Genomic DNA, 13487 nt, shown 5'->3' with positions numbered 1-13487 from the left:
TATAGTGCCTTGATTTCTCATATAGTCACTAGCTTCCAATTACGCAATCCTAATTTTTACGGAAGTATTTTCTTCAGTCAGCTTTTGGACTTCCTTTTCCATCTGGCCAATTTTGCTTTTTAGGGCATTCTTCTCCTCATTGGCTTTTTGAATCTCTTTTGCCATTTGGGTTAGGCTTTTTTTTGTTTGTTTGGTTTTTTTTAGGCAATTGGGGGCAAGTACTTGCCCAGGGTCACACAGCTAGTAAGTGTCAAGTGTTTGGTCTGAGGCCGGATTTGAACTCAGGTTCTCCTGACTTCAGGGCCTGTGCTTTATCCACTGCACCACCTAGCTTGCCCCTAGGCTATTTTCTAAGGTGTTATTTTCTTCAGTATTTTTTTGGGTCTCCTTTAGCATCACTCTCAGTTTTTCCTCTACTTCTCTTACTTGCTTCTTACAATCCTTTTTGAGCTCTTCCATGGCCTGGGACCAATTCATATTTTTCTTGCAGGCTTTGGATGTAGGAGCTTTGGTTTTGTTGTCTTCTTCTGGTTGTGTGTTTTGATCTTTTTTGTCACCAAAGTAAGGTAATATAGTCTGACTCTTTTTGGGAGGTTTGCTCATGATGCCGGCCAATTACTTGAGTTATAAACTCTTTGTTAAGGTAGGGGTCCATTTCCAGTGTGGAGAATGTATTGTCCGAAGCTTTGGGGGTTTTGTGCAGCTTTCAGAGATACTTCTAGGTACCTGTAAATTTTCAGTTCTTCCAAGGTGCTATGATCAAGGGTGAGGTGTTTACTCCTTTCCTGTTCTGTGCTCTGCTCTGTGAGTGACCACAAGCACTCTTTTCTGTCTTGGAACTGTGAGAAGGATTTCCTCTCCACAGCCACTCCAAGCTCCACCACACCAGCACTCCTCCTCACCCCAGGACTGCCACCCAGAACTGTGACCCAGATCCAAGCACGGGTAAAGCAAGAGAATCCTGCACCAGCGGAGAGATCCCTGCAATCCCCCTCTGATCAACCACTCAATTCCCCCTCAGTCTGTGGGCCAAAAGCTCAGGAGGCAGCCGCTGCCCCGGGGCTGCACTTGGGGATTGGGCCTGGGACCCCGCACTGCTCTCTCACTGCAGAAACAGACTTTTCCCACTGACCTTCTAAGTTGTCTTTGGCGTTCATGGGTTGAGAAGTCTGGAAACTGCCACAGTTGCCTACGATTCAGTCCTCTGAGGCCTGCTCCAGGTTCTCTGCGGCCTGCGCACCCACACCAAACTGCGCTCCTCTCCCCACCCGGCACGATATACCTTACCCATCAACCATCCAGGCTGTCTTGGACTGCGAATTTGTTTCACTCTGTCTTTTTGTTGGTTCTGCTGCTTTGGAATTTGTTTAGAGCCATTTTTATAGGTATTTGGAGGGGTTTGGGGGAGAGTTCATGCAAGTCACTGCTTTTACTCTGCCATCTTGGCTCCACCCCCAAGACAGGATTATTCAGGAAGTTTTTTGGTGGGACATTGAGGAAATTAATTTCATTGAACAGGTTAGTAAGAAATAATGTTGAGCAATTAGAGTAGGGACAAATCATAGAAAGGCCTTAAAAACCAGATCATTGAAGAAATTTAAACTTGGTGCACTGGGAAATAGGAAGCCATTTAAAATGCTTTAGCAGGGAAGTAACATGCCAAAAATAGTTTTTAAGGAAGACTAATGGAGCAACAGTATAGAGCATGGATTGGAGAGGTAAGAGACTGGAGTCAGGGAGGCCAGCTAGGAGGTTATTGTTGTATTCCAGCTGCGAAGCAGTTAGACTATTATGATAGGGGAAATAGCAAATACACATTTTGAAGGAAAAATTGGCAGACACTCATGCCTGATTGAATCTTGAGGATAAAGAAAGTTTTATTAAAGGAAACTGCAAAGTTTCAAGCCTGGGTGTTAAAATAATTGAGGTACATTGATAGGGATGGGGAGTCAGGAATTGAGGCTAGTGTTGAGGGGGAAGTTATAAATTTGGTTTTGAATATGTTGGGTTTGAGCTAAAGTTAAGATAGCACATGTCCAGTAAGCAGTTGGAAACACATTTGACTATTAATCTAACCTCATGATTTTGTTTATGCAAGGTAGAAATTTTTGTTTTATTAAGTAGCATATTTCATGGTAACCAATAAGAGTATAAATGCAAGTTGAATTTAGGAGATTCAAGCTCAATAAGGTGATTAAAAAAACATCCAATTTTCATGAAGATTTCCTGCATTGGAAAAAATCAAAAGATGTATTAAAAATGGAATTTCAACAAATTATTTTTCAAAATATTCCACAAGGTGTCAGCAATACTTTAAGCCTTAGTGAACAAGGAGATGTAATGATAATTTAAATAAAATATCCAAATTCACCAAATATTGAACACTGAGGAGTAAAGCATTTAATTCTTTTGTTCCATCAGCTTGCTACTTTGTATAGTACTCAGGAGTTGTAAGTAATTTTACATAATGTGTAGAAACACACTTTTTATGTTGCATGCCATGAAGTGCTTCATTTTTCTAGTCTGAGATATAGGTGTCTCTAACTTTAATATTAAACAAAGGAATTATAATCTCTCAGAACTATCATATATCATATGCAGGAGAAACTAGAGTCACCAGGGGGCAGCACTTTCTCTTAAAAAAATGTTAACTGGTAATGACAATCCTGTTAGGAATAAAAGGATATCACCAATGTTCAGTAGAGAGTAAAGACTAAGCAATAACTTAGAGGATATTTCAGAAGATACTAAGTGTTTAGAATTTGTAACTATTATTCTATATATTTTCTAGTAAAAAACACTACTAAGAAATCTTCCCATTTCTATTTAAAATACAATTTAAAATAATTGTATTCAAAACTTTAAATGCTAACATTAAATCAAAGGAAAATGTTATTCTTTTGAAATATAACTAAATTTAGCAGGTACAATTATTATCCAAAAGATTCTGGTTTTAGTGACTCATTAGAGGTTGGGGCCCCAGAATTTACATTTATATCATGGCCAAATGGTTAAGCATTTTTGCTTCTATTTCCACTGTGTTCCCTTTTGAAAGGTAAAACAACCTTCCTGACTTCATTTGGTGAACAGACATTTATTAAACTCCTGTTATGTGCCTGAAAGTGTGCTAGGTGGTAGGAATACAGATACAGAGCATGAAACAATAACTATTCTCAAGTAGCTTATATTCTTTTTTAAATAAATTTTTGGGAAAAGAACCCACACGTACAAAAATATTTATAGCAGCTCTTTTTTGTGGTGGCAAAGAATTGGAAATTGAGAGGATGCCTGTCAGTTGGGGAATGGCTGAGTGGTATATGAATGTAATGGAATACTATTGTGTTATAAGAAATGATGAGTTGGAGGACTTCAGAAAAACCCGGAAAGACTTATATGGTCTGATGCTGAGTGAAGTGAGCAGAATCAAAAGAACATTGTACACAATAACAGCCACATTGTGTGATGACTAATATTGATAGAATTAACCCTTCTCAGCAATACAAGGATCTAAGACATTTCCAAAGGCCTCATGATGGAAAATGTTATCCACAAAGAAGAAAGAACTATGGAGTTTGAAGGCAGATCGAAGCATGCTATTTGCCATTTTTTTTCTTCTGCTGTGCTTTGTTTCCTCTTTCTGGTGGTTCCTCCTATTGGTTCTAATTCTTACTTATAACATTGCTAATGTGAAAATATGTTTAATAGGGGCAACTAGGTGGCGCTGTAGAAAGAGCTCCGGCCTTGGAGTAAGGAGGACCTGAGTTCAAATCCAGCCTCAGACACATGACACTAGCTGTGTGACCCTGGGCAAGTCCCTTAACCCTGACTGCCTTATCAAAAGAAATAAAGCAAAAAATAAAATTGAATTAAAGAAAATACGTTTAATAGGAATGTATATGTATATCCTATATCAGATTGCATGCTGTCTTGGGGAGGGAGGTGGGGAGGGAAGGGGAGAAAAATTTAAAACTCAAAAGCTTATAGAAGTGATGGTTGATAATTCAAAATAAATTAATAAAAAAAGAAAAAAAACAAATTTTTATTGACATCTTTTGTTTTTACGTAACCATATATATATATATATATATATATATTTCCCTTCTCCAGCAATCAGAGAAATATATAATGAAGTTAGAACACAAGGGGAAAGCAAAGGGAGTTCCATAAAACTAAACATCATATCAAAGAAGTCTTCCATTGTATGCAATACCCCACATGCATGGTCTCCCACTTCTGCAAAGGAAGGTGGCTTTTCATGTGTTATCTTTGGGGCTAAGCATTCTCATTATAATTTTGCAGTATTAAGTTTCAATTATTATATTGTTATTTTTCTTTCCATTTACAGTTGTAGTTTTTGTATATTTTGTTTTCCTGGTTCAGCTTAGTTCATTTTGTATCTGTTTATCTAAGTCTTTCTATGTTTCTCCATTTAAGTATATTGTTTCTTATAGCACAGTAAAAGTCCTATTCAATCATAGACCACAATTTGTTTAGCCAATAAAGTTTCATTCTTTTATGGACCACAGTTTGTTTAGCCATGCCCCCATCAATGGGCAGTTATGTACTTTATTTCCAATTCTTTGCTACCACAGAAAATACTGCTATAAATATTTTGATCTATCATGGAGCCTTTATCTTTGTCATATGCCTATCTGTGGTATGTACCTAGCAGTGAAATTTCTGAGTCAAAAGAGAGATGTTTTAGTCACTTTCTCTGCATATTTCCAAATTGCTTTCCAGAATTGTTGCACCAATTCATAGCTCCACCAAAAATGCACTAGTGCGCTCAACTTTCCACACCCTTCCAACATTGATTATTCCTGTATTTTTTCATCTTTGTCAATTTTCCGGGTGTGAAGTGAAACTTCGGGTTTATTTTTATTTGCATTTCTCTTATTAGAGATTTGAGACATCCTTTCATATGGTAGTTAATAACTTGCAGTTATTCTTTTGAGAACCATTTGTGTGTTTATTCATATATTGACCACTGTTCTATTGGGGAATAGCTTTTGGTCATATTTTTGTTAGTTGTTTATACATTTTGGATATCAAACCATTATAAGAGATATTTGGCACAGTTGACCTTTTCTTATCCTAGGAGAGTTAGTTTTATTCATGCAAGTTTTTTCAGTTTCATGTAATCAAAATTATTTATTTTACCTTTTATAATTTCCTCTCTTCTTCTTTTGGTTAAGAACTCATCACCTTCCCATTGCTATGAAGGGGTAAGGAACCTGCAGCCTCAAGGTCACATGTGGTCCCCTAGGTCCTCAGGTGCGGCCCTTTGACTGAATCCAAGCTTCACACATCCCATTTTGTTCTGTGAAGTTTGGATTCAGCCAGAGGGCCGCACCTGAGGACCTAGGGGACCACATGTGACCTTGAGGCTGCAGGTTCCTTACCCCTTCATAGCAATGGGAAGGTGATGAGTTCTTAACCAAAAGAAGAAGAGAGGAAATGGGCCACATGTGACCTCGAGGCCACAGATTCCCCACCTCTGGATAGGATCTGCTTCTCTTCTGATCTTTTTGTGATATAGTCTTTAATATCTATATGTCATTTAATATCCATATATCCATTTTGAATTTATTGTAGAATATGGTATAAAGTATTGATCTAAGCATAATTTCTGTCAGACTAGTTTCCAGGGTTTTTTTGGTATTTTTTTTTGTTTTTTTTGGGTTTTTTTGGTTAGGCAGTGGGGTTAAGTGACTTGCCCAGGGTCACACAGCTAGTAAGTGTTATGTGTCTGAGGTCAGATTTGAACTCGGGTCCTCCTGAATCCAGGGCCAGTGCTCCATCCACTGCGCCACCTAGCTGCCCCTAGTTTCCAGTTTTCTAAGCATATTTTATTATGTTATATATTATATTATTATATATATATTATGTATAATTATATATAGTCTTAAAGAATTCTATGTAGTCTTATAAATTGTAAATAGTAGTCTTAATAAAGAAATAGTAGTCTTAACAACATATATTTATCATGACATTTTACTGACACCCAAAATGTCCCTCTAATTTTTGCAAACAGTTTTTGCATTGTAATTCCAGACTTTGTTGTTATCCTGTCCCACTCTTTGTGATCCCACTTAGGGTTTTCTTGGTAAAGATAGTAGAATGGTTTGCCATTTCCTTGTCCACTTCATTTTATAGATAAGGAAACTTAGGCAAATAGGGTTAAGTGACTTGACCAGGGTCACACAGCTAGTAAGTGTATGGAGCCAGATTTGAACTCAGGAAGATGGGTCTTCCAGACTCCAGGCTTGGTGCTCTATCCACTGAATCACCTAGCTGCTCTGTTCTAGACTAGGTATCTTCAACCCCTGTACAAATCTAAAAGCTAACCCACTGAAGCATTCCTTAAAGCTATTTATCTTTTCTAACTCAAGTTCAGACACTGCCAATTCCGTAGTGATTATGTCACTTGTTGACCCAGACTTCCCATATTTGTTTACTGAAAGAATCCGGGTACTATCCCAGAGAAACTTCCTAACTTTGGTTTAAGACAATGATACATTTAATTTAGGTCTTGCCCACGGCTTTCATCTCTTTCTTAAGAACTTCCTTCAGCCTCTTTGCTATCAGATGCCCTTTGCTCATTAAGGCCTCTAAAGGGTGAGGGTGAACATCAGGAGCTCCTCCGAGATCCTCCATTTGAGGAGGGTACCCAAGGCATTCACCTTATCATTTCCTAACCAGCTGTTCTCCTGTACTTTGTGATCTCCAAAAGTTCATCACCTTGCAAGATGAAATCACAACTGCTCAGATCATTTCCCACCCTGGCTGCAAGACTTCATTATGCTTCTGTGCTGGGTACAAACCTCCCTCACCAACCCCAATTCCCAATCCCCAACCCCACCCTTTTTAGTTTCTTCTTATGTGTTCTCCCACTAGATTCTGAGTTTCCTCAAGAACAGAAACTGTCTTGTTCCTTTCTTTGTATCCCCGGTGCTTAGCACAGTATTTGGTACATAGGAGTTGCTTAATAAATGTTTTTTGACTATTGAGCCCTTCCTCCTCCATGTAGATCAGTTCCCAGGTACTGTCCCCTACTATCAATTTGTCTTAATTATAACGATTCAGTATTTTAATCATTTCATAGATTAGGTATAGAGTACTGATCGGGTAGTTTCCCTAAAGAAATTGCTGGGCCTGGGGTCAGGAAGACTCCTCTACCTGAGTTCAAATCAAGCCTCAGAAACTTATGAGCTGTGTGACCCTGGCAAGTCACTTAACTCATTTGCCTCATATTCCTCATCTATAAAATGAGCTGGAGAAGGAAATGGCAAACCACTGCAGTGTCTTTGCCAAGAAATCCCCAAATGGGGTCATGAAGAGTTGAAAATGACTGAAAACAAAACCTTGCTATGAGTTACCTTGCAACCACCCAATTTTTTGATAATTCTTTTTAATGTCATTATGATGTCTTTTTTTATCTCTATGTCCATTCTTATATGCCCCTCCCTCACCATATTACGGAGGGAAAATAGTTGGTCAAGAGAATAGGGATCTTAATGAACCCAACTACTCCTTTACAGATTAGTATTGTAATTATGTAATGCATATCTTCCCTCAGTCTATAGTGTTAAATCAGACCTGTTCAATTTTCAGATGAAGAAATTAAAGCTGTCTATAGTAATAGGAAAAAAATGCTCTAAATCACTATTGATTAGAGAAATGCAAATCAAAACAACTCTGAGGTACCACATAACAACTATTAGATTGCCTAATATGACAAAACAGAAAAATGATAAATGTTGGAGATGTGGGAAAATTGCAACACTAATGCATTGTTGGTGGAGTTGTGAACTGATCCAACCATTCTGGAGAATAATTTGGAACTATGCCCAAAGGGCTATAAAACTGTGCATACCCTCTGACCCAGCAATACCACTTCTAGGTCTATATCCCAAAGAGATCATGAAAAAAGAAAAAGGACCCACATGTACAAAAATATTTATAGCAGCTCTTTTTGTGGTGGCCAAGAATTGGAAATTGAGGGGATGTCCATCAATTGGGGAATGACTGAACAAGTTGTAGTATATGAACGTAATGGAATACTATTGTTCCATAAGAAATGATGAGCAGGTGGACTTCAGAAAAACCTGGAAAGACTTATGTGAACTGATGCTGAGTGAAGTAAGCAGAACCAGGAGAACATTGTACACAGTAACAGCAAGACTGTATGATCACTGACTTAGATAGACTTAACTCTTCTCAGCAATGCAAGGATCTGAGACATCTCCAAAAGTCTCATGATGGAAAATACTATCCACATCCAGAGAAAGAACTATGGAGTCTGAATGCAGATCCAAGCATACTATTTGCCCTCTGTCTTTTTTTTTTTTGTTTTTCTTTCTCATGGTTCCACCCATTGGTCCTAATTCTTCTTTACAACATGACTAATATGAAAATATATTTAATATGAATGTATATGTAGAGCCTATATCAAGTTGCATGCTGTCTTGGAGACGGGGAGGAGAAGAAGGGGGAGAAAATTTGGAACTCAAAATCTTATAGAAGTGAATGTTGAAAACTAAAAATAAATTGATTTAAAAAACAATCAGCCCTGTTACAATTGCCCATGTTAATGTGCTGAGCTGAAAAACAACTGTAGTTTTAGCACAATACATGTCTATCCTCGATTAACTCGATTTGTACAATGGGATCATGAATTATAGGTATGGAGCAGGAAGAGACATTTGAGGTCGGCTAGTACAGATACCTAATTTTATGTATGAGGAAAATGAGGCCCAATGCTGGGCCTCAGAGGTTAAGTGATTCACACAGAGTCACAGAGATGATAATAATGATAAAGAAATGGGTTTCATAGCTACTACCTGTCTCTAAGGTTCTCTTTGATTACCCTTCCACCAAAGTCCCTTTTCTTTTCTTATCCCAAGGAGGCTACCTTGCACCTTTAAATCCAACACAGGGAAGCTGCTGTCCAGTGCAATTAGTGCAAGTCAACTCCAACCCAGGCCTCCAAGTCACATGGTTTAAGAGGGAAAGTTTTGTCCAAAGCCAAGGGGAAGAGAGCACAGACCAAAGGAGCCAGCTGCTGCCCACAGCTCTTGCCTGAGTCAGTCAAGCTGCTTATTCCGGCCTTAACTACAGCAAGGCCCAGCCCTCTGCAGAGTTTTCTTCCCCCCGGGGTTTTCAGTGCTTTTACCTCACTAGGAGACTAAATAGCCAGCCTTCATGCTGGGTTTCTCAGGGGCTGCAGCTATTGGCTGCTCCTGCTGCTAAGATTCCTACAGCTGTTGCCTCCAGCTGTCTTCACCATGCCAAGCTTCCAGATGTTCACTTCCCTGGGGCATGGAGAAGGCCCTGAGGAAGAGGCATCATTCCAGGAAATAAAGCTCACTCAAGGTGGCAGCTTTGGCATGGGAATGGGAATTATCCTCCTTTTTTATACTTCATCATTATTTGCCATCCCCTCCACCCCACCTCATCCTCAGGGAAAAAAAAGGGACGGGTTATGTGTATGAAAGAAATAAAATTAAATCCAAGATACATTTTAGAAACAGTGAAAATAAACTCACTTAATGTTGAAATCTTAAAATTTGCATTAATGAGCAGTATGCATTTAACTTCCTCACAAAGGAACTGTTAAATATGAGTGGTTTATAGGCAACTCCAAATCAATTTCTGTTTATAATGTAAAAGCAAAAGTAACAGTGGATCTATACTTGATTAAAAAAAAGTTTTATTGTGGCTTTTGTTTAAGCCAGTTTTTAATTCATGTGGAATTCATGATTTTGTTACTATATTTTTAAACTTCTCATTTAATTTTTGACATATTGGCATCACTTAAAGAAATGTGATGGGCATAATTAATTCTAATGTGGTGAGACAATATATGCAGTTTATTCTTTGCCTTCTCCCTGAAGAAAAAAAAAAGACTTTTTTTTTCTACCTTCATAGAATGTCTTATAACCCTTCACCCTTGAGGGAAAGTGCTAGAAAGGAATAGGGTACTATGTTGAGTAGGCATAGGAAGAAGTGATACTTTTACTGTTATTTGCCTTTAGGACTGCTCCTTTAAGTAGACCTAGTAATGACTGAAATTTGTTTGACGGTGGGTTAATCACCAACAGCTACTGCTACCTAGGCAAGCCCCAGTTATAAATTAATGATGGGAGCTGCAGAGAGAGTGGGTGGAGATCTCTGGATATATACTGAATTGAGCAGCATGCCCTGAGGAATATTCTGAGGAGAGAAACCACTTGAGTATACAGTATCCATATTTAATTTGTTTTTACTACAACCATTCTATTTCTATAACTATTTCTATGTAGCTTTTGTTGTAGTCTATGAGATTTCTACCAGTGTGCCACTGTTCTGGAAAAGTCAGGTGATCCAGTTTAATTCTTTTTTTTTTTTCCCCATGGCTGAAAAAGAATGAAACCTGTTAGAATGACACTTTTTAGCCATTCATTTTCACAAATCTTACTAGGCTTCCAAGGAGCTTGAGATCCCACAGGACCTTAGAACTATTAGTTTTGGAGACGGACAGTGGAAGGAAAAGAAGTGAAATTTCCCTGTTTGGTAGTCAAGTGGGAACAAGAATGAACCATCTTTCTTTTGAATTCCCAAAGCCTTTCACGTAATCCTCTTCAAAGATCAACATATTGCTAAAAAAAAAAAAAACCAGGGTGTTAGTGCAAAAACATTGAGAACAAACTGTGGAAAACATTCCATGGGAGTCAGAAAACCTGGTCACTTACTAGTGACCTTTTCTAGTTATTATTCATCCCCTCTGAGACTCAGTTTTCTAATCTGTAAAATGATAATGATAATAATTGTGTCTCACAGTTGGGAGGAAAGTTCTTTTTTTTAACTAATTTATTTTTAGTTTTCAACATTCGCTTTTATAAGATTTTGAGTTCTAAGTTCCCCCCCTCCCTCTACTTACCCCTCTCCAATACAGAATGAAATCTGTTATAAGCTATACATGTATGATCACATTAAACATATTTCCATATTAGTCATGTTGTGAAAGAAGAATCAGAACAAAAGGGGAAAACCATGAGGAAAAAAAGAGAAAATATTATGTTTAGATCTGCATTCAAACATGGATGTGGATAGCATTTTCCATCATGAGTCTCTTGGAACTGTCTTAGATTGTTGCATTGCTGAGAAGAGCTTAGTCTAACAAAGTCTGTCATCGCACAGTGTAATTGTTACTGCGTACAATGTTCTGATTCTGCTCATTTCACTCAGCATCAGTTCATGCAAGTCTTTCCAGGTTTAAGGAAAGTTCTTTGTAAACTAGAAAGACCTACTAAATGTAAACAATTATTTTTCTATTTTCTGACTCCAGGTTAATAAACTTTAAATTGGAAGCACTATGTTGTGAAAAATCGATTTCATAATATTCTAACAGATGCTACCTAGCATAGAAAACACATAAAATGTACAAGAGCATACATTTGACTCCAAAATATATGTGATGAAATATGCTCATTGATCTCTCTCCCCCATTTTTTTTGACATTCAAAAATGCATATCAAGCCAAAGTGACAAAAGTATCTCCTGTTGGCCAGTGGTTTGAGAATATAAAGTGTACAATATTTTGTACATTGCTTGGTGAAATTCATAATAAACTTTTTGGTTTTCTGGTCTATGGTTAAGAGTTAAGATTGAGGAACATATGCTTACAATTTTATTAAAATGAATCCAGGGATCAATTCATTTACCAATCAGGTGTTATTCGGCATGCAAGTGTAAGTAACAATAGACGTCAACTTAGAAATACTATATTCTTTATAACTCTTCATTCTTTAGCTTCAGAAGATTGGCATAAAGCATTTGATATTTTTCATTCATGTGAAGATAAAGATAAATAATATAGAAATGCCTATTATAATTTGGTTGAATTTACTTCATCAGAGATCTTCAAAAATTAAAGTACAAGATTCTAAGAGATACGCTCTTTTTTTTGATATGCTCTTTTAAATGTACTGCCTCAGAGTCAATGAATGTTATGTTTTATCTCAACGAAACTTTGCATATTAATAAGTTCATAACTCAGAGAATATGTAATAGTGTATAATCATAGCATTTTATTGTCTATAAGTATAGAACCCCGCATGCAGAGGAATCATCCTGTAGATTTAGACTCTGATTTCAAACATTTAGTCAGTTAATAAGCACTGATTACCTACCATATGCAAGGCACTTTGTGCATGTGTATGTGTGTGTGAGTGTGAGAGAGAATTTAATGAATCTTTTATCTCTTTTTTACTTCTTCCAGCTTTTACATAACCAAAGGACAACCAGAAACAATAATATATGGGCAACCTCTTTTCTAACCAAGTTATATGAGAATTGTCTTTATAATGCCTGTTCTTGAGAGTTACTGATACAATTCCACCAAGTCCATTACTAACAATGCATCCCTTAATGTCCTTTCCACAAAATCCTTCTAAAAGTTTTCTTTGTGATTCCAGGGCTGTGGTTCCCAGATGAGCATGTCAGAAATGTCCTGTAGTGAAAGTACGTCCTCTTGTCAGTCTCTAGAACATGGCTCAACTCCAGAAATCCTCATTGGCCTGCTTTATAATGCCACAACTGGCAGATTATCAGCAGAAGTGATAAAAGGCAGCCACTTCAAAAACTTGGCAGCAAACAGACCACCCAGTGAGTGAAAATCTTTTTTTTTAAATTTTTTTAATCCTAATACTTTTTATACTTGTGGGACTCTCAGTGGTGGGGACTTCAATCCTATCATTTAGACCTACCCAATAAAAATGAAATGGTACAGTCATCAACTAATCTGTTTCATGTTTTCTATTTCCAATCATTTGGGAAATAAATCTGAAATTCAAAATATTAGTTATGAGTTAACAAGACTTTTAATTTTTTATGGTGACTTGAATAAATTAGCTTTATCATAATGTTTAACTATTAATGCCAGAAAAGAAAAATTAAAGCATTTTTAAAGTATATAATAGTTAATAGAACTATGTAAAACTATTGTTCTTACATAAAAGGTCGATGTCCTTGTGTTTCTCTGAGTGTACTTTTTTAAGCTATAGTATTTACTCATGTATTTTCTCTTTATGTTTTTTTTATTACTACATTTTGAGAAGAGATTATTTTCCCCAGGTAATTCTCCTTCATTTTACATTTTTTTTTCTACTCTTAAATAGCTGTCAGCAGAAACTCCTCTAAGGTACATGTTCTTTATCCTTGCCAGGGCAGATAAGTTAAAGCAGTAAGCTATTCGATACTAGTTGGTACAATTCCTCTGCCTCTGCCCCTTCCCCTAGCCCTGCCCCTGCCTCCTGCCCTTCCTTCCTCACCACCTTTATCTGTATTTCCCTATCTAACTTCCTTAGGCTGGGATACTGGGAGGGAAGGGCTTCTGATCTTGTAAGTGTACTTCTAACTCTGCTGAAAGTCATAAGCAGTGAACTAGGGCTTAAGACTCTTCCTGGTCATCCTTCCCTTGGCCCAAATGTGTCAAAACCTCTAAC

At 37.3% G+C, this 13487-nt stretch overlaps 1 protein-coding gene across 3 annotated transcripts in view; it reads left to right on the top strand.

Moving 5' to 3' along the window:
- The window catches only part of SYT14 (synaptotagmin 14), a 170856-nt gene that overhangs the window by 154138 nt on the left and 3231 nt on the right, over nucleotides 1-13487 (top strand). For all 3 annotated transcript variants that reach the window (XM_027871729.1, XM_027871728.1, XM_027871731.1), the window contains one exon: nucleotides 12459-12648. In XM_027871729.1, coding sequence (XP_027727530.1) covers nucleotides 12459-12648 — 190 coding nt within the window. The remainder of the gene's footprint in view (nucleotides 1-12458; nucleotides 12649-13487) is intronic.

Source organism: Vombatus ursinus, unplaced genomic scaffold (genome assembly GCF_900497805.2).
Source record: "Vombatus ursinus unplaced genomic scaffold, bare-nosed wombat genome assembly UNPS02014798.1, whole genome shotgun sequence".
NCBI lineage: Eukaryota > Metazoa > Chordata > Mammalia > Diprotodontia > Vombatidae > Vombatus > Vombatus ursinus.
This window is presented reverse-complemented; position numbering and strand designations above follow the sequence as displayed.